At 49.0% G+C, this 21,950-nt stretch overlaps 1 protein-coding gene across 1 annotated transcript in view; it reads left to right on the plus strand.

The window, feature by feature from the left end:
* Nucleotides 1–21,950, plus strand: part of SLC9A8 (solute carrier family 9 member A8) — a 71,377-nt gene that overhangs the window by 34,170 nt on the left and 15,257 nt on the right. Inside the window, exons 8-11 of the mRNA XM_040637867.1 lie at nt 4,462–4,605; nt 9,723–9,861; nt 11,314–11,419; nt 19,719–19,835. Of these exons, the coding sequence (XP_040493801.1) occupies nt 4,462–4,605; nt 9,723–9,861; nt 11,314–11,419; nt 19,719–19,835 (506 nt within the window). The remainder of the gene's footprint in view (nt 1–4,461; nt 4,606–9,722; nt 9,862–11,313; nt 11,420–19,718; nt 19,836–21,950) is intronic.

Consider the following 21,950-nt stretch of genomic DNA (forward strand, 5'->3'; position numbering starts at 1 on the left):
GTAAGGCTGGCCAGAGCCTTCAGCCTTCAGCAGCTTGGGGACTGGAATCTTGAAGCCCTTTTCATGGAAAATGTGCCTCTGCTACCAGCCAGTCCAATTCCATCTTTCCATCAGGAACATAAATTTTGGAGTTTTTGTTTTACGATAGTCCTGATATATAAACAAGTAGCAAAAGTCATGTTCCTGTTCCATAAGGAGCTGGAAATTAGGCAGAACCGAGGCCCCGCATTTTGTAGGCATTCTACAAGTGAAAAGAAATGCCCCATACCCAGTCATGTAAAGGAAGGCGTCACAGAATTCAGTCCTTCTGCCTGTTGTGGGGCAACGGGTTAGAGATACAGAAAATGCTTGAAAAATTCTTGAGGAATTGAATCGAATCAGTGTTTATTGGGATGTTCAGGGAAAGAGGAGTAAAAGAATTGTCCCTTAGACAAGCAGAATAAGAAGGTAGGGTTTCTCTCTCCGTGTGCAGATAGTTCCTTTCCTGTTAGAAAGGGACCATCCCCGACTCGGGGAGTGCTCTGGGGAAAATGAGCCAGCAGTCGGAAACGCACATATCCGCAGGGCCTGGCCGAGCACTTACCAGAGGGCACTGCCCATGTGCATCTCAGGGTGGCCACAGTGGGGACCCAAAGAGTACACCCTGTCTGAAGGGGACTTCTCAGCTCCACCTAGTAATCACCATGTAGGAATATGGGCCCAGAATTACTAAATATTAAAAAAATATTGGGGGGCGCCTGGGTGGCTCAGTTGGTGAAGCGTCTGTCTTCGGCTCAGGTCAGGATCCTTCAGGTCCTGGGATTGAGTCCCGCATCAGGCTCCCTGCTCAGTGGGGACTCTGCTGCTCCCTCTCCCCTTCCTCTCCCCCTGCCCATGCTCGCTCTCTCTCTCTTTCTCTCCTATGAATAAATAAAATCTTTAAAAAACTTTTTTTTTTACAAGAGGCCAGGTTTCTAGATTTTAATAGTGAATTTTCTAGTTTTTAAATGTTGACAAGTTAGTCAATTTTTCAAAATGCCGTGTAGGTCAAACAGAAGACCCACGGACTTCTATGCAATAAAAAACATAAAAATAACCTTGTTGCACGGAAGATTTTATCGTAGCAGGGTTCTGCTGGAGAGAGATGTTGCTTATGGGTTCACCTGAGTTACTGCCCCATGCCAGTCTGCTTCCTTTTCACTTTGTTGATGTTGCTATCTTTTGAGATGATGGAATAAATCAGGAAAACACATTTTTAAGTTAAACTTTGAGCGTTTGGCCTTTTAAAGAATCAGCCACGGAAGTGGAAAGGGGAGCAGCTGACATGACTCCTGAGATTCTGAGCCCTCCGCAAGTCGGGTCGTTCATACTTCAGACTTTTCACACTCACTGCCAGGAAGGCTCTGCCCCAATCTAGATCCCCAGCCCAAGACTCATGTGTTCTTTGGTTTATGCAAAGCATTTCCCCTCAACTTTTTTTTTTTTTTTTTAGATTTTTATTTATTTATTCGACAGAGATAGAGACAGCCAGTGAGAGAGGGAACACAAGCAGGGGGAGTGGGAGAGGAAGAAGCAGGCTCATAGCGGAGGAGCCTGATGTGGGGCTCGATCCCACAACTCCAGGATCACGCCCTGAGCCGGAGGCAGACGCCCAACCACTGTGCCACCCAGGCGCCCCGTCCCCTCAACTTTTTTTATGAAAATTTCAAACATACAGAAAAGGCAAAGCATGTGCAGTGGGTACCCAAATGACCACCACCTGGGTTCTACGATTACTGTTTCAATGTATTTGCCTTTTTTTGAAAATTTAAATTCAATTAGCCAACATATAGTACATCATTATCACTGTATTTTTTGCTTTAACCCAGATCTTTCCATTCATCCATCCCTCTGTCTGCTCATCAGTCTGTCTTCGGGTTCCTGCTCTGGTTTCAGTTCAGATTGGTACAGGGACCGTGAAAAAGAACATCAGTCAGGCCTCTTCTGGCACAGATGAAACCCAACACAAGTAGTTTTGGGGAAAAAAAATAAAAGGTTGTTGGCTCAGAACTGAAGCCTTCCGGAATGATGGCTTCCAGCATGACAGCCCCCAGGGCCCACGCTGTCCAGGAATTTCTCCTCTCTGTGCATCTCTGTGTACTCTTCCCAACTGGCTTCATCCCCAGGCACGCTTGCCCCATGTGGCGGCACTGATGGCTCTGGGCTCACGTCACCCTCACGTTAGCCTCTCTGCCTAAAGGACCAACCTAATTCCTGATGACCTGGTAAAATGCCTGGTGATGGCCCTCTTTGACCAAACTTGGGTCCCCTGCCCACTCCTAGAGCCCCATGCTCTTTCCCCCTCCCTCGCCTCTTTTTGGACATTCTAAAAATGCTTTTTAGATATTCTTTTTCCTTGAGGCCCCTGGTGTTTTGCCCCAGATGAGGAGAGTGGGAATTAAAGACAGGGAGAAGAGACAGGCTCTGTGTCTAGGGTGCAGCAGGAGGGCCTCAAGCCCCGATACAAGCAAAACAGGGCCCCCGGGTTGGCAGTCCTTTGGTGGTGTTACCTTTCCTTCTCTCCCTCGCCTTCCTCCTCTCCCACCCTCCTGCCTCCCTTCCACAAATACCTCTGGGCCAAGCTCAGTACAGATCCTGGGAATCTACGCATGACTAAAGCATAGTGCCCACTCCCTGAGCACTCACACTGAGGGCGAGAGGCGGGTGACCTGTGACAACCTGTGAGGACAGGGCACGTGTGGAATGAGCTCTGAACTGAGACTGTCTTTTGGGGTCTGCTCCTCGGCTTGAGATCCAGAGGCTGTCCTTGAGGTGAACAGGCTGTCTTGCATGGGTTCACATTAATCAAACGCAGGGAGCTGCCTTGGAGACCAGAATGCCAGACTGTTGACTTAGAGAGCGAACTGTAGCTGGCAGGGCAGCCGGGCATCTCCTCCCACTAGCTCTGCTCTCCCTGAGCCCAGACTCACATGATTGTACAGGGCTGCTCGGGGTGGTACAGGGGACAGAGCCCACCCCTGTCCCAGAGGCCATGAAACAGGTGGCTTGTCTCTGGCTTCCACCTCTACCCAGGTCTGCGCCCTTGGGGGTCCCTGTTTTATCTCCTGCTGTAGAAGGGGGCAGACCTCATCTGTCTGCTGAGCTAGAAAGAAAGCAGTGCCAGGCATGTCATTTGAGGGGATTGGAAGGCTCACAACAACTCTTAGGGGTAAAAAGACAAACAGGTTGAGAGAGTAAATTACCCAGGCTCCCGAGGTGGCCCATGAGGCCCCGCCTCGCTTGCCAGCCTCTGACATCTCCTGCCACTCACCCTCTCGGGGCTGCTGCCACACTCACCTTTCTGTTTCTCAGGCCAACCAGCTTGCTCCCACCTCAGAGGCAGCTTGCTGCTGTCTCTGTCCCCAGATCCTGGCTTAGCCATCTGCTCTTTATCATGTAGATGCTTGTTTAAATAAGTGTCATCTCTTCAGAGGCCTGTTCTGACCATCCACTCTTAAGTGGCCCGCTCCCCTGCCCCCCACCAGGTCACGCTGATCTTCCATGTAATGCTTGCCATTTTCCAAATTGGCCTTAGTGTCTGGGTGTTGCTATATCCAGCGTAGCAGTCCGGAGCACTGACTCTGAGCCAGATGGCCTGTGTTTGGATCCTGGCTGTGCCACTTCTTAGCTGTCTGACCTTGCATAAGTTACTTAACCTCATTGTCCCTCAGTTTTCTCTTATGTAATCGGGGTGGTAATAGTAGCACCCCGCAGGGGTGTTGTGTGGAGTAGTGAGTTAATACATGTAAAGTGCTCAGAACCGTGCCTGGGACGTGGTAAGTGCCACATAAATGTTGGCTCTCATTATTGGCCTCAGTGCCTGAAACATTTCGAGCAATTCATACCTCTTTCTTGGAGGGAATGGCACTCTTAGCAGGAGCTGCTAGCCTGGTGGGGGGCAGTGCTGGCATGGGGGTCTACCATCCACGCCCCCCATCCCCTTGAAGCACGCCAGAGTTGCTGCTGACTCTTGGCACTTTCTGACATGGTGCACATCTAAGTGGAGGCTCCGGCCAGTCACAGGTGGCACTCTGGTGGCAAGGGGAGAAGCGGAGGTCACACCCAGGAGTTCATGGGCCCAGTGGGGGAGGACCCCCTGAGCCACCACGGTTCCAACTGCTCTGACAAAGAAGGTTGGGATGTCTAATGTGTTTTAAGCAAAAGTCTCCTGTCCATCATTGGTCAAATAAAGTCTTGGGACTCATGGCGGAAAACCAGGCCGTTCCTAACAACTGCCCGTGGAGAGGGCCTTTCGCTGCCTCACGCGCAGGATCCGCCAGCACGTACTGTAAGCGGGAGAAAAGACACCGTGTCCTGGGGTTACTTCAGCTCCAGTGTGTACGAATATGGTAGACCAAACAGAGTCCCTGGCTTTGCTGTTTTACTGTCTGGGCCGAGTGCTAAGCATCGCAGAGTGACCCCTTCCTTTTCTCTTCCTTACAGCTTTGCGTTTGGCTCCCTGATTTCTGCCGTCGATCCCGTGGCCACTATTGCTATTTTCAACGCGCTTCACGTGGACCCGGTGCTCAACATGCTGGTTTTTGGGGAGAGTATTCTCAACGACGCAGTCTCCATTGTCCTGACCAAGTGAGTGTCCTTTTTTCAAGGACGGCACTAAAGGTCCTGGTATCAGAGGGACAGATGTTCCCAGGCAGCTGCACGGACAGCTGCTTGTCTTCTGGGCAGCCGGGTCACGCGCTTCTCTGTCTTCTGTCCTGCCAAGCCCTGACGCAGCCCAGCAATGCTGTCAAGGCCCAGGCTGATCAGAGGCGAGCCCGCCCTTTAGGACCTACCTTTCAGCAGTGGTTTCAAGTCCAGCTTCTTGTCCGCATCCCGGGGTGCTTATTAACCAGAGCGGTCCCAGGCCCCACCCTCGCAGCTTCTGATTCAGTGGTTCTGGGGTGAGTCCCAAGAACTGCGGTTCTTCATTAGCTCCCCGAATGATGAGGGAGCAGGTGGTTGAGGGATCCGTGTGTGGACAGCTTCGGTGCAGACGAAAGCAGTCAACAGAGGCCCTGCTGTCCCACCGAGGGGCTGTCACACAGCACCGTCCTTTCCCCAGCTGTAGAGTAAGCCAGTGATACTAACAGGCGTCCCAGCTCAAGATGCTATTGTGTGAAAGATACTTGGACACTGTAAATCTCTTTTAACTGTTCATCGGTATCACTGCCCTTGTTGCTAGGATCTGAGACATGACAGATGAATCCTAAAATGTCAAGAAGCCATTGAGAAAAAGAAGTGAAGCTAAGATCATCCCAAACGCATCTGTCTGATGCAGGGCTGTTTCCTTGAACTCTGTCTTTTGTGGTGCCTCATTAGCATGTAACGGGCAGGAGAGCCAAACAGTTCTAGCAAAACCAGAGAAGGCACAGACAGTCAAAGCAGTTGGAGGAAAGAGCTCTGGACAGTGTTTGACAGATGAGCTAAGAGAATCTTAGGAGCCAGTCTGTGTTCTGCTAGAGAATAGCCTTTCTACTATCTGAATACTGACTGGTTTCCTTTGTTGGGGGATTCCTGGCTAAGCATAGCCCTGTAGTAGTTGGCATTTTCTTAAAAGCTTTATTATAGACTACATTCAGAATCTTTATGTTGGAATAAGACAATGTTTTATAGTGGAAGGAACCCCAGGTTTTGGAATCAGGCTGACCTGAGTTCAAGTCCCGGTGATTCCACTTACAGCTCTGTGACCCTGGGTCAGCTCCTTTACCTCTCTGAGCCACACGTTTCTCAACAGTAAAGTGAGAGTGATAATGCCCCAGCCTAGGATTGGGTTTGAGGATTGAAAAAATATGATACTGTGCAAGAACCATTGGACAGCAGTTAATGTTAGATCCTTTCCTCTTCTACACCTGTCTCCCAGTTACTGTTTCCTGTTTGTCCTAGTTTTCTCCTACTTTTTCAGGAAGAACTTTATCAAATGTTGCTTAATTGCAAGAGGTGATTGGCAGAACTTAAAACAAAAAAACTTTAAAATATTTTTGTTATTCTAAAAGTAATACATATATTCTTCATATAAAATGAAGAGAGAGAGAGGGTACATGCATTATTGCTACCCAGAGATAATTACAGTTAACAATTTGGAAGTACACATGTGTTTTATTTAGCCGGGCTTATACCCCATATACTGTATTGTAAAACTCTTCCATTGAGCAGGGTTGAAAAATAATCTTCCATAAACTCATTTTACTGGTTACAGAGTATTCCCTTCGGTGAACTGACTGTGATCTGTTTAGCAAGTTCCCCATTATTGGCTTTTTCACGTTTCTCTTGGCAAAAATTTCTACAGCTTTATTAGGCAGTTATCATACATCATGCTGTAAGACCTTTTACAAATCTGATGGCAATATTTTTTCTTATCTAAGATCTACCCTGAAAGCCTTTTTGCTTTCGGGTTTTGACTTTTGTCTCATGTCCCGGTGCCTGCACATACTGAACATTTGTGATAAAGGATTTTGTCCAAATTGGCAGTGACATCATGAGATATTTTTCTACATTAGTAGCTCAGCTCAACAGCTTTGTCTCTAGTTTATTTTGTTTTTTAAAATCTGTCAGAAGTAGGACCTTTTGGTTAAAGATGAGGAGCTGTTTTCTTTTGAAAATGAGAAATGATAGAGTCACTGTAAGCAGCCAAAGTTTCTTCCTGGAAAAGTGCTTTTGAAGGCCAAGATCGTCTGTGATGACAGTTCCCAAAACTGGATCTGTGGGCCGCATGCATATGTGTGTCCAGCCCCCACCTCCACCACTGCTGGTCTACAGGCTGGGTGCGGCGTCCACCCTCAGCATCGGGCGAGGGCCCTGCACATGCCAGACATCGCCCAGAGACCAGCTGGACTTGCCAAGGTCAGTCCAGGGTGGGAAAGGATGCTCCCAGAGGGCTGAGCAAGTGCCTGGGGTACAAGAGGGAGATAGCTGCTGTGAGGGATTGGAGTGAGGCTTCTCAGGCAGGCTGTCTTGTGAGCCAGTCGGCGTTTTCAGGTGGAGAGACCGGGGCGGGGGGGGGGGGGGGCATNNNTAGGCCTGCCTGTTTTGGGTACAGGAGGGGGCTCTTGTCAGCTTTCCGAGGTTATTAGGTAGCATCACATCTTGTTTGAGAGTCTACTTCGTAAACGATCGCTCTCAAAGCAACCCGACGCATTTATCTTTGCAACTGAATATGTGAATGAATTATACCCCTTTTTTGATGTTTTCATTTTCGTAAGTGCCAGAAAGCTATCTTCTGTTTCTTCATTAATTTTAATTAGTTTTAGCTTTGATTTGTTAGTATGACAGTTTATTCTTATAATAAGTGCTATAGAGGAAACTTTTGTGCTCTCCAGCTGCAGCGTAAGCTCATGAAATGGATCCTGAAGCAGCATTGTCTCGTGTTCTTTTAAGCGTGAGAAACAAAAAAATGTAGAAACTTACCAGGAACGGAAGAGTCCAAATTCTACTTTCAGTTATCTTATTTTTTTTTAAAAGATTTTTAAAATTTATTTGACAGAGAGAGACATAGTGAGAGAGGGAACACAAGCAGGGGGAGTGGGAGAGGGAGAAGCAGGCTTCCTGCTGAGCAGGGAGCCCAATGCAGGGCTCAATCGCAGGACCCTGAGATCATGACCTGAGCCGAAGGCAGATGCTTAACGACTGAGCCACCCAGGTGCCCCTGCTTTCAGTTATCTTGAGTTCAGAAGCCATTGGCCTCTGTCCTGGTCTGTTATCAACCCTTGATGCGACCTCACCAGTGAGTCACTTCGTGGGACCTCTGCATGAAAAGAAAGCAGTAGCCCCAACCGGCGGACCAGCCGTGGCAGCTTTAAGGGGTGGGGGCTGGGCACTGTGTGCAGGCGGAATTTGGGAACTGTGGGTGAACTTAGCCTTCAAAAACACTTGCCCAGTGAGAACACTTGTTGGCTCTCAGCACTCCCCAAGTGGGGTGTTAACTTGTGCTCTGCTGGGAAAGAAAGGAATGGAGGAGGTTGTGCATTCAAGTGAGTTTGGAAAACTTTATGTGAAAAAGGTTAGATTTCTTTTTTTTGCAGGACTTTTCAGAACCTTTATTGTGTTACACTGTGCTGTGAATCACTACTGAAAACTTCCTGAAGTTATTTGACCAAGCTACCCTTTTATCAGAGATTATCCTGCTTTAATATTATACCAATTCATGAAACACTGATTAATGAGGCCAAATATTTCTATCGACAATTCTTTGTTTTGTTTACTGATTCAGCAAAAATGTACTGAGTGTCTTTGTATACTAGGCCCTGCCTTGGGCCCTGGACAGGTAGCAGTGAACAAGATGGACACAGGCATGGTCCTCATGAATGACTCATGAGTTGGCACTTGCTGTGAAGAAGTCAGGTACCAGGAGAGCCCAGAATATGTGAAGGGGACAGGGCAGGTGTCCCTAAGGAAGGGACAGTTAGCTGGGGTCGGGGAGCAGTGAAGGATGACCTACAGAGGGGTGCCCATGATGGTGGGGCCCTTCCTGAATGAGGAGGAGATGGGGTGACGAGGTGTGGCAGAGTTGTTGGGTGTTGCTTAGACTGGGCTTCCACCTGAAAAGCAGTAGGAAACTGTTGATGGGTTTGGACAGGCCAATAACCTGATCAGATTGGGCGTTTTAAAGGGATCGCGCAGGCCAGTGAGTGGAAAGAAGACAAGGATGTCCAGAAAGAGCGATGGGGCCTAAGGCCCGGGACAGAGGGTGGTAAGGAGAGAGAGGGGGAGAGTGGGTGGATTTGAGACGAGTCTAAAGGTAGAACCATGAGGAGGGGGATCTTAAAGAGAATAAGTCCGCTGTCATGGTGTGATGGTTTTCCCTTTGCGGATAAAACCATTAGTTGAATTTAATGGCTTCTGACATCTTACTTTGTTTTGTTATCGTGGAAGGAAAGTTCTTTTTTCAGTTCTTCTTCCTAATGCCTCCTAAATCTACCCTCTCAGCCCTTACGTGGTGATATTTCTTCTTTAGGTTGCTCCGTTCTCAGATTTCCCACCATCGCTTCAATTCCAGGTTTTATCACAGGATCCCCTCCCGAGGCTGGAAGCACTCCCCATGACTCCCTAGGGCCTTCGGGGTGAAATACCAACTCCTTAGCTTGCTGCATTGCCCTTCCCAGGTCTGCCGTGGCGGCCGGTCTTGCCTTCTCTCTCGCCACTGTTCTCCGCACCTGTGCCCCCACCCCGTCCCGTTCCTGGGTTCTAGCCGTGCTAATCTATGTAACTGAATGCTCCCAGAATGTGCTCTGCATTCTTGGGCTCCCTGCCTCTGCCTGCGCTGTTCCCTCTGCCTGGGGAACTTTCCCTCATGTGTTCGCCTGTTAACTCTTCTTTTTCTAAAGCTGAACCCAGCCCACATGTCAGGAGGAACCTTCCCTGACCACCACCGGGCTGAGTGAGATGCCCACCCTGTGTGTCTGCAGCCCCTTGCCCTTCCCCCGAGGTGGTCATTTGTTCCTGCCTTGTTTGTCTTCCTTACCAGACAGAGGAGCCCTTGCAGGGCAGGAACTCTGCTCTCTTCCCTGAATCTCCCCCAACCCCCCGCCAAAGCTAACACAGTAGTGTTAGTTCACAAACTAAGTGAACAAGTAAGTGACCTAACCCCATGACGGAAGGAATAAAGGAGCGCGTAAGCCAAAAAAAAAATCAGTTTTGAGTTTTAGTTGATTTCTGTTGACTTTGTCTATAACATTGTAACTTCTTTCTGTTTTTCTTTTATTTCCTAGCACAGCTGAAGGTTTAACAAGGAAAAATATGTCAGATGTCAGTGGGTGGCAAACATTTTTACAAGCCCTTGGCTACTTCCTCAAAATGTTCTTTGGCTCTGCAGCACTCGGCACTCTCACTGGCTTAATCTCTGCATTAATATCCTTTATGATGAACACGCGTGGCTGAGAAGATTTTCTTAATTATATTCATCTCCAGCCATTTCCCCCTCTTCCTTCAGGGGTCAGTTTTAGTCTAAGGCTGCATTTGAAGAAGGACATTTATGTAGTTTTGGTTTGAGGAGCGCTTTTACGGAAACCCACGGACTCTTAGATGAGACGTGTGCAATTTAGGACGTGACTCTTCAGAGTGTCACGGTCACGCACACCGTTGGCTCTCACATCCCACTGTTGGGGGAGCTTCTCACTTGAGAAGATTTTCAGTTTCCCCTGTCTCACTTTTCACAGTCAGAAAACTGGAAATTAGTATCCTCTGAAATTACCAAATTGTAAAGGTCTGTACCCCACTGAAAGTGATTCTATCTGGAGGACGAGAAAAGAGACTCTCAAAGCGAGTCCATCCAAGGTATTCACGCTGATTGCATTGCTCAACAGCCCATACGCTTTTCTAGCCAGAGGAGGAAAGAGGCTCGGTAAGGCCAATGATACTTTCATTGTGGTAGAAAATTCATCATGTTTAAAATAGGAACAGGCACCAGACCATTTCTGTGGGAGCCCAAGCCCGCATCTCAGGGAGTCGGCCGCCTGGCCCTCCGCCACGAGCAGTTTGTTCCACAGATGGCCGGAAGAGCCACCCTTGCCCATGGCAGGCGTGCTTGTCTGCCATCCTGTTGAATTTTCCCTTCACTTCCTTTGTCCAGAAATCTAAAGGCTCTATTGTTGGCTGACAGCTTCTCATATTGTACCAATAAACAGAATGGAAAAGAAAACTTTTTCTAGTTCAGTATTTTCCTCCATATTTATCATTCTCTTGAGGGTGGGGGGAGGGAGAAGCATCGGCTGTGAGGAAGCCAAGTCGATGGGCGCTGCGAGCCCCAGCATGGGTGCGTGGGCTGATTTTGAAGAGAGAGAAGACACCCCTTTCATGGGAGCATGAGTTTAGAAATCTCCAAGAATAGGAAGGAAGATTCTTTATTGGGGCCCTTTACCCCAGAGTTCTGGACACCCCGTTAGCTGTCTCATCTGATGTTGGAGAAAGTAGGGGGAAGGGTGACATGGCCCTGGAAGGGACCTGGCAGCATGGGCTGTCCTCCTTCTGGCTGCGGCCCCAGCTTTGCCTCCGCAGCCCCGGCACGCTGCTAGCCTTCCAAGTCAGCATTTTTCAATGAGTTGACTTAGGTTGATTTTAATTTTCCCCCCACCATTTGTCTCAGGAATTGACAGTTGTTAGCGTTTTGTTAGATTCCCCTTCTTAAAACAATAGTCTCCCTGCAAAACAACAGAACAAAACAGACAAACAGTGGATTTCCACATGTTACCCTGGGATGTTCCAAAGCCTTTTGTATCCGTTGCCTCGCCTGTGTATTTGAAAGGCAGCAGTTTTGTGACTTCACTGTCCCTTGGTTCTTTTTCCTTGACAACTGTTGTTTACGTGCTAAAGCATATTGACTTGAGGAAAACGCCTTCCTTGGAGTTCGGCATGATGATCATCTTTGCTTATCTTCCGTATGGGCTCGCAGAAGGAACCTCGCTCTCGGGTAAGTGACAGAAACACTGAACTGCTCGGGTTGGTGGCACATTGTCCTGCCGGGTGAAAGAGGTTGTGTCAATGGGGTCACTTTCAATCACAAGAGACAGTCACAACTTAGAAGAGCTTAAGCAACAAAGGGGATTTACTGGCCCTTTAGGGATACCTCTGAATTTAGACCTGGCTGGATTCAGGGGCTCAGTGTTGCCATGGTCACGTTTTCTCTTCACCCACCATCCTGTAGCAGAGATCAAAATATCACTTCCAGTGTTGCCTCTTTCCCAGAACGAGGTCTCGAAAGGGCCTTCACTCAAAGGATGGGGTCAGACCGCCAAGGGCAGTCAGTCCCCTAGCCTGGCCCTGGGCCCCGTTCATCTACGTTCTATCACCATAGTTTTGCCTTTTCCAGAATGTCCTAGAAATGAAATCATACAGTATGTAGACTTTTGTGTCTCCTGTCTTTTAGTTAGCATAATGTTGAGAGACATCCGTGTTTTTGCACGTTCTTACAGCACGACATTGTATTCATTCATTTGAAGGACATTTGATTTTTCCAGATTTTAGCTATGAACATGTATGCATATTTTCACTTATCTTGTATAAATACCTAAGAATGAGGTTGCTGGGTCATACGGTAAGTATATATTTATTAGAAACTGCCAAGTGTTTTCCAAAATGGGCCATTTTGCATCCCCACCAGAATGCATGAGAGAGTTCTAGCTGCTTCCTGTCCTCATCAACACTTATTTTAACTTATAAAAGTTTAGCCATTCTGATAGGTGTGTGGCAATTTGATTTTGACATACTTTGGTCTAGTTCTCTCTGTATTTCACTCGGGGTTTGTTGAGCTTCTTAGGTTTATAATTTATGAGGTTTTAGCTTTTCGCCAAATTTGGGCAATTTTTACCCATTTTTTAAAGCACTTTTTTCTGTTCTCCCATCTCTTCTCCTGTTGGGACTCCAGTTACTGAAATTATGATCAACAGCATTCTCTCATCCCATAATATACTTTGCTTTTTTAATTTTTTTCAATCTTTTCTGTCTGTGCTTTACTTTGGCTCATTTCTTTTGCTGTGTCTTCATGTTCATGGATCTTTTCTTCTGCCACGCCCACTGTCCTGTTAGTCCCATCCAGTGTATTTTCCACTTCAAATGTGTATTATTACAGGAGTTCCCTTTAGGTCATTTTTATATCATCCGTTTCTCTCCTTACCGTGTTCGTGATTGTCTCTACTTTCTTGAGCATATGGAACATGTTTATAACAGCGGCTGTAACGTCCTCGTTTGCTAATTCCATCATCTCTGTCAGTTCTAGGTCTTTTTCTGTCAGTTCACTTTTCTTCTGCTTTTAAGTCATGTTTGCCTGCTCTTTGCTTGCATATTAACTTTTGATTGAATGCCAGTCATTGTAAACTTTATCGTGTTTTTGAGTACTAGATTTTATTGTATTCTTCATAGAATTTTGTATTTTCTTCCGTTGTGTATCTAAGTTTCTTGGAATCTGTTTAATCCTTTTGAGGTTTACTTTCAAACTTTGTCGGCAGGTCCGGAGTAGCACTAGGAAGTAATGCATGCCCTTCCAAGGACTCCACCTCCTGTCTCCTGTCTTACAAGGTCACCCCGCTGTGGCCTGTGGGAACACAAACTTCCCAGCAGACACTTTCCTGTGTCTGCTTCAGGAATTGTTGGCCTGTTCCTTATTAGTGATTGTCTCCTAGCCTCTTGGACTTTCACCCCACACGTGTACGGATCAGTACAATCCAAGATTCAAGGGGACTCTCCAGAACTCTCTTTCTGTGCAGCCCCCCTTCTCTGGTATTCTGGCTGCTTCGGATCCCTCGGCTCTCATCAGTCTCCTCTTCTCAGCCAGACTGACTCTGCTGGGCTCAGTTTTGGAATTCCCCTCCCTAACCCTCAGCCTGGAAGCTGTCTGGGCAGTAAGCTAGGCTGGGGCCTGGAGCAGGAGTGGCCGCCTTGTTTGTCTCCCTTCTGTTGGGAATGTTTCCCTTCTGACAGCCCTACCCTGCAGTACCCAGCATCAGAAGACTGGTTTTTTTTCGTATCTTTGATCAGGTTTTCTAGTTGTTTATGGCAGGACAGCAGTTTGCATAGCAAAGTGGAAGTTCCCAGTGGGTTTTAATGACTGTTGAGCAGATTCTCCTTCCCCATAGATACTGTCTAGAACTACGCCTGGGTACTCGGTGCGCACATCCTGCCAAGGAGGAAGCAGAGAAGACTCTGGCCATTTTCACTGAAGAACTCTTTGTAAACCTCATGGTTTACATGGTTTGTTCTTAATTTGATTTGTTCCCAAGCCAGTTCTCTTGGATAATTTCATCCCGGTATCTGCCATCGAGTTCCTTCTCTTATCTTTCCTGAATTTTGGCACTTACATAAATATTACCTGTGAGTCATTTGGCTCTAGCCTGGCTATTTTTGCCTCTGTTTTTCTAAATTGTTCCCCACCCCCTTGAGATGAACACTGAGTACCTGGTGGCAAAGATATATTTCATGCATCCATTTGGAATTTGTGATGAAAACCAGGGAGTCTTTCTCTTGTCTTCAGAGCAGCAGTATTTTCTATTTGTAGGGTTTCACTTTTTTGAGGGCCTTCGCTCCACGTGCCAGTGTGCAGTGGGGCCGCAGTCAGCACGTGCAAGCCAAGAGCACGCTCGGCCCCTTCTGGGCAGTTGGCTGGGCTCTGCCCCTGTTTGTCTTTGGGGTATTTATCACACAGTGTTTTCAGACAAGGGTAGGATAGCCCTGGTGTGTTGTGAGGACCTTCGAGTCCCGCTGTGAGAGTACAGCGGGAAAGGTGTTGTTTGCTGTACCCCTTCTTTTCCTGCTGCACTTTTTCTGTCATAAAGGACTGAGTGGGCAGTTACCAAGAACATGGAGCAGGATGCTGTCCTCCAAGTCACACGCCCAAATCACGTATTTAGGACACAGCGGTTAAGGACACCCAACAGACCTGGGTTTGAATCCCAGCCCCGCCTCTCATCAGCTATGTAACCTCACCCAGCTGACTGAACTGCTCTGAGCATCCACTTCCTCATGAAATAGGCCTTATAAAAGGGCCACCCCAAGCCTGGTGGGCAAGGGTTATAGGGAACGGTGCGAGCAAGAGTCCTGACAGAGGCATGCTGGGGTGACCTCACATCCTGCTGGCCCTAACACCCCCAACATGTAAATTAATGACACCCCCTTTCACTCTCACAGACATCCTGGTTTCAACAGCGAATTCAGTGGTCCCCCTAATTATGAGTTAGTGCTATTCTCAGAATCTTTGTTCTAATTCTATCAACGTTCACTAGTCTATTCATTGAGGCCAGTTTTGAGGGCCACTTGCCCTCCGGCTCTGAAGATTGAGGGATGGATAGACCCTACCTTTGCCAGTTTAGCCAACTACGGACTGAGGGAGGGGGATTGGGACAGAGGGACACACGGTCACGGTGAGTCACAGAGGATGGGACTTTTGGGGTTGAAGGAAGAGTCTGCAAGATTGACCAGGACATAACCTCTGTGCCAAGTGGGGAGACGTGGGCTGAAGGTAGAACGCGTTGTGCGGCCCTCCCGTGCACAGGTGCGTAGCCAGGCGATTCCTTTGCAGCACTGCCCGTGGGAGAAAACCTGCAAGCCACTAGTCGTAGGAAAGATTAAGTACATTTCAGTCGATTCTCAGTGTGGTATCCTGTGCAGCCACCGAATAAATGAATTTGACTTATTTGTGCTGCCATGGAAAGAACTCCAAGATACATTGCTAAATTTTAAGAAAGAAAGTTGGAAAACCATTTGTTCATCCATTCAACACTTATTAAATGCCTACCTTGTGCCAAGAACTGTCCTTGGTCCTGGGGCTGTTCTTAGTAAACAAGACCAGATCAGGTTCCCACCTGCCGAAGAAAGATGGTAGGCAAGGAAGCAAACACATACAGTAATTTCAGGTCGTGAAGAAGTGACAGGAAGGCGAGAGATCAGAGCAATGTGATAGAGAGTGGCATGGGGGCAGACGCATCATGCGGTGGGGGGTCAGGAAGGTCTCCTCAAACAGGTGGTGCCTGAGCTAAGACCTGTGTGGAGAGAAGGAACCAGGCAAGGGAGGACCTGGGGCAGCAGTGCTGAGCAGTGCTCAGCGTCCCAGATCACCGTGAGGGAGCTTGGCACACTCCAGGAAGAGCAGGAAGACCAGCGTGGCTGGGACAGAGAGGCAGGGACCCCGGCCCGCAGGGTTCTGTCAGCCTGGGAAGGAGTTAGGGTTCTGTTATATGTGCCAAGGCAGGTGAGTGTTGGAGGCCTTTTAAAAACCCCTCTGCTGGTAATCCGTGCTGCGTACTCGATGTGAGCCTCCTGTTTATTGCTTTTTAAAGGCAGATAAGCTTTATGATGGCGTGGGAGAAGAGTTGGTGACCTCTTTTGGGAACCCTTAGTAGTAGTTACCTCGGGGCAAGGAGGTGTGAATGGAGATTCTCTTACTTTGTACCTCTGAGTCTGGATGTGTTATAGTAAAATAGGTTTATTTTGAGGTAATTAACAGAGAAAACTGACTGTGGTTTGATCCAGCCTTCGGGAAGTTCAACATATTTTACCCACAGTAAGGTACAGTAGTGGAAGTTGTACCATGATAGACACCTTCCCCTTCTGCCTTTGGACTTGAGTCTCTATTCATCATCATTGTTCTTGTGACATTTAAAATAGTGGATTTAACTGAAACTAGAAATAGATTTCCTTCCTTCCTTCCTTCCTTCCTTCCTTCCTTCCTTCCTTCCTTCCAGGAAGCAGACCATTTTGCTGCACTATTATCTACTTCCTCAAATGATTTTGCCTTCTAAAAGAAGTACATGTGTCCGGAATTCTTCCTTACAGGGCATTTTTAAAAATACCCATGCCTTGGGGCGCCTGGGTGGCACAGCGGTTAAGCGTCTGCCTTCGGCTCAGGGCGTGATCCTGGCGTTATGGGATCGAGCCCCATATCAGGCTCCTCTGCTATGAGCCTGCTTCTTCCTCTCCCACTCCCCCTGCTTATGTTCCCTCTCTCGCTGGCTGTCTCTATGTCTGTCAAATAAATAAATAAAATCTTAAAAAAAAAAAAAAATACCCATGCCTTGGGGCGCCTGGGTGGCTCAGTTGGTTAAGCGTCTGCCTTTGGCTCAGATCCTGATCTCTGGGTCCTGGGATCGAGCCCTGCATCAGCTCCCTGCTCAGTGGGGAGTCTGCTTCTCCCTCTGCCCCCCACTTGTACTCTTATCTTTTTCTGTCTCTCTCATAAATAAATAATCTTTAAAATAAAATAACTATGCCTTTTAGCTCTGCAAGTGAGCCTGTTTGTACCATTCACCCACTGGTGTTTTTGCAGCCTGGGTGGTGGCAGCTACCATGGATGAGGGTGGTCTGGGTGGTGGAGAAGCTGCCTTTGCTGAGGGAGGGCTCTCAGGGCAGACACTTGAGCTATCCCTCGGGCTTTCGCATCCACTGCTGACGCTGCTCTTTCCTTCAGCCCCCAGAACTCGAGAGATGCCCTGACCTCAAACTAGCCCGGGGTAAGGGTGGTGGCTGGCTGTTGCTCTTGCATTAGCCAGAGGGCCCATTTTCATAGGGTCCAGATTCAGCCTTCAGAGGGGGTTTGTTTATCTGTACGGAAAATTTGTTAACATTTGAGCAAGTTGCCTTCATTAAAAGCTGGGAGATTTCCCATAAGAAACAGATTTCTGGGGGCGCCTGGGTGGCTCAGTCCTTAAGCATCTGTCTTCGGCTCAGGGCGTGATCCCAGAGTCCTGGGATCGAGCCCCGCGTCAGGCTCCCTGCCCCGCTGGGAGCCTGCTTCTTCCTCTCCCACTCCCCCTGCTTGTGTTCCGTCTCTCGCTGCCTGTCTCTCTCTCTCTGTCAAATCAATAAATAAAATCTTTAAAAAAAAAAAAAAGAAAAACATTTCTAGCATCTCTCAAAAAGCTGGAAGGAAGACTGGTCAGCACTTAGGCCTCCCATCCACAGGGCTGCCAGCAGAACTTTATAGATGGGCTTGTGCCTTCTTTGCCCACATGTTGGTCACCCTTTTTTTTCTTTATTGTCTGGCCCTGAAGATTCTGAGGTTGCAGCCCTGGCCTAGTGTGCCAGACTGACCCAGCCAGCCACAGCCCTTCCACGCTGAGCCTGCCCCTTGCTGCAGAGCGCCGACGCAGGATGGGCCAGAGGGTGGGCAGGAAAACTCCCCGGGGTTCCAACAGTGGACGCTGGTCTTCAGTCCCAGGGCAACTTTCACTGTCACCTCTGACTTCCCAGAGCCTTTGGCTTTCCGTAGAAGTCATTTCATGTTGGGACTCCCGGGGGCGGGACAACAGTGTCCATGGAAGGTCACTCGTGTCCCAGTCGAAACGTGGCTCAGGCTCCTCGGGGGTTGACTTTTACTTCAAGGTAAGAACTCCAAGGTCTCAGCTTTGCCAGTGAGTTGATAACCGTTCTCAAAGCGAACGAGTGGAACAGAAGGCTTTGGCAATGCAGCAGCTAGCAACTTTTTGCCCTGGACGGCGATACTAAGGATCAAGTCCCTGAAAGCGGAAGTGTGTCCGCGCCGTGACTGAGCCTCAGCGTGCTCACCTGGACACCAGGACTCACAGGGCCCCTCACGGAACCGTCGGGGTAGTGAGGCCAAGCCACGTGTAGTGCCCATCACGGGCCTGGGCTGAGCCGGCGTGAGCTGCCCCACAGCTGTTCCACGGAGTTCCAGCCTTGGGTCCTGGTCTCTCCCCTTCTGTCTCACGTTGCTTTGCCTTCCCTGTTCTGTGGCAGTGTCAGGAAGGGTCAGCAGTCCAGAGGGGCCCCCCCAGCCCCCACAGGAGCATACTGGGAGAATAGCCCAAGGTCACGGTGTGTGCGTTCTTACCTAGCAGGGCAATGGTTCGGAACGCCTCTTGAGCTGTAGTCTTCTCAGTACCCTCGAGGAGCACGGAAAGCCTGCCCTCTCCTTTCCCTGTGCCATCCTGTCAGGTGTGCCTCTCGGGAAGCAGTGCTGGAATGTTCCTGGCCAGCCTCCTTGGCGGGGAAGACTGAAAGAGCACAGGAATTTGCCTTTGCTAAGAGGCTTACTAGGAGATGACCTGGCCCCCCTGTGGCTCTCCCTCAGGCCCGTAATGCCTGGTGGGCCGCATAAGGGGGTGGGCCTGTCTGGGGGGCGGGTATCGTTGAGACTGCAAGCTGAGCCCTTGAAACGTCTCAGATGCAGTTCAGTGGTTTTCACCCTTTTCCAAATGGAGAGTCAGCCGGGCATCCCTGTCTCCGAAGTGGCAAGAGTGAGCTACAGTTTTGCCTACAAATTTTCACTCGTGATCCATACATTTTAGCAGCTTATTTAATGAGTTTATAAAAATCCCAGCTTCCTTACATGAAAACGAGACCCCTTCTCTGCCGCCAAGGCAGGGCAGCACTGAGAGGTAACTAACCCATCCATGCAAAGCGCTTTGGGAGTGGTGAGGGCAGTGAGCCATGCAGAGATCAATCCCCAGTGAGCGACTGGGGTGTAGACTCGTGGAGAGCTTGCAGGAAAAGACATCCTTTTGTAGTCACTCCTCTCTCTTTTTATATTATAAGAGTAACTCGTGGTGATTAAGGAAAAGTTAAAAGTACAAAAAAATAAATAGGGGCGCCTGGGAGGCACAGCGGTTAAACGTCTGCCTTCGGCTCAGGGCGTGATCCCGACGTTATGGGATCGAGCCCCACATCAGGCTCCTCCGCTATGAGCCTGCTTCTTCCTCTCCCACTCCCCCTGCTTGTGTTCCCTCTCTCGCTGGCTGTCTCTATGTCTGTCGAATAAATAAATAAAATCTTAAAAAAAAAAAAAATCCACCCGTTCTCCACATCCAGATTCTTACGCTTCCTTTCTGCCCCAAGAGTGGTTCACCTGCACCCCTTCCATCCGTGGGTGACAGTGACAGCTCACACCTCCTCAGCCCGGGGCCTATGGTGCGCACTGTACATGGCCTATCCCCATTACCCTCCTGACAGGTCCAGAGAGGGTGCTGTTAGTCCCACTGCCTAGATGAGAAAGCTGAGGCTTGGAGAGGGGAAGAAGCTTGGCCCAAGGTCACCCAGCCGGTAAGGAAGTTGCCAGAGACAGGGGGCCTGTAGCATTTCTCTGCAGCCTCTGGGAGGCCTCAGGTAGTACTTCCTTCCCCTTTTCTTTTCCTTTTTCTGAACACATGTAACGCTGTAGGGCCCAGTGACTCGTAGAAAACGTGCGATATTATCTGTGTATCACATAGCAGGTGCTCTTCTGCTCTGTTCATGTCTGCGGGCTCTGCCTCTTTGTCCCTCTCTAGGCATCATGGCCATCCTGTTCTCAGGCATCGTGATGTCCCACTACACGCACCATAACCTGTCTCCGGTCACCCAGATCCTCATGCAGCAGACCCTCCGGACCGTGGCCTTCCTGTGCGGTGAGTTCTGCCCCTGTGCGCCCCGCGCGGGCCTGCCCGCGCCCCGTCAGCCACACCCTGTTGTCCTGGGCAGGACAGGCAGCACAGCTCCTCAGAGCCAGACGTGTACTCCCTTATCTTTTGTTTATTACTCTGGCTTGCAAATTCCCTAAGGTAAACCTAACTCCTAATAACTTTCTGGAACATTTGATGCCTGTAATTTTAAGACCAAAAATGAGAACTACTCATTATGAACATTGGAGACTGATACGTTTATAACGTTGTACGGTGACATTTCCAAAACCGTGTCCCCTGGCACTGGCATTGGTGACGGTTGGGTGAGACAAACCCCACAGTCAAACGAGAGTCTGGAAAATCCTGGGAGATATACACTTTCAGTTTGGGGGCTGCACGAGCATCCTGAGCTGACGCACGTTGTGAGTTTCTGAGAAGGGGACACTGGCCCCTTTCCCACGAGAGCCGCTCAAAGGACGTAACTCGGGCGCGTGTGCGCTGGCCCTGTCATTGCTGGACGGGGTCCACCACCAAGACTCTGTTAGGCAGTTTCCGTGTGAGCACTTGCTCCCCCACACCTGCTGTACCCCCTGCCTCCTCCCTGGTTTATACCTGGCAGCTAAGGACGCGCGCTCACAGGGTCCCTTGCCGCTGGCCTCCCGGGTGGCCCTGCCCTGGTTGTCATCGCCAGCATCTCCCTGGCACTGTGGCGGGGCTTGTCTCATTTCCCAGCACTGGTTCTGCTCTGTCATGTGCTAGGCGGCAGGGGCAGGCCATGCGGGAGGCTTCCTTCCGTAGCCAAGGCGGCTCAGGTGCCCAGAGGTCGGATGACTTGCCCACAGTCTCGTGGCTGAGAAGTGAGTCTGGAATCCAGGTCTGTCTCTTCCTGGCCCAGGGGATCTTTTTTCCACAACACCTCACTCACAAGGTCCTAGCTAAGGTCTCTGAGCCCGACTGTCACAATTAAAGGAATATAAAGCAGAGCACCCAACTGTTTTGTCCCCATCAGACTGGCCTGTCTTCGGTTTTGCTAATACCCACTTCCGACACGGGCGTACGGAAAGCAGGTCCCGTTGACAGGCATGGGCCCCGATGCCGTTGTTTGGGGAGAGTCATTGCAGCATCGGGCTGGGTTTCAAAGCCGTGTGCTCTTTGACCCAGCAGAGCTGCCCTCAGGACTGGAGCCTGGATATTTGTTGTAACTGGTAATATCAGAAATCGAAACTGCCTCGGTGTCCATTGACAGAGGATTTGTTAAATTAGCCATGACATACCAATATAATGGAATTTATGCCGCCAGGGAAAAGCATAACACAGATCTGAGGATGTTTTAAATGAGCTGATTTGGGAAGTTTACAAAAATGTTTATTAGATAAGAAAAAAATGCAAGGAGGAGAAGGGCGTGCATACTGTCCAGCTTGCAGACTTGTTTTAAAAAGATACATGTTTAGAGAAGAACATGGCTGAAATGTTTTATGATTTTCAACTATTTTAAAATACAGTCCTTGTCTCCCTGATTATTAGCCTATTCTGGGGGACATTACAGTGTTAGCAAGGAGCCTAGTGCTGGAAATTCATGTGGTGCTTTTTCTTGGATACGCAAGTACCTGCTTTCTGACTTGCGGAGCGAAGCCGAGAGTTGGAAATGGCCCTCTTCCTGCAGACCCTGCGGGTACGAGCCATCTTCCAAACCTGTGGCAGCATTAAATGCGTGAAGTCACTCACTCAGCTTTGGCCGCCCTGGCAAGGAAGATAACCGAGAGCCCTTTCCACACTGGTTATGTGGTATCTGCCGTCGCGCGCTCTGAATTTTTGCCACTTCGCTGCAGTTGGGATCCTTGCTAATGACAGTGCTCGACAAATGGACAGATTCATATATTTATCATCTTCCCCGGGTGGGAGAGTGTTTATTTGCATGAGTATTTGACAGCTGGCTCATTAAATGAGGAGATTCTGAATAAGCAAGCACGTGTGGCTCGTGTGACAGAGGAGAACGAGCAAATCGAAGCACAGTTTCCACCAAGGCATCGGGTGCAGGATTTTTCAGAAAATTAACAAAATGTTATAGTGGATTCTGACTCACTGTGAAATGTTTGCTTTAATGATCGGGTACCATGTCAG

This window comes from Ursus maritimus, unplaced genomic scaffold (genome assembly GCF_017311325.1).
Source record: "Ursus maritimus isolate PB19 unplaced genomic scaffold, ASM1731132v1 scaffold_22, whole genome shotgun sequence".
NCBI classification, from domain to species: Eukaryota; Metazoa; Chordata; class Mammalia; order Carnivora; family Ursidae; genus Ursus; species Ursus maritimus.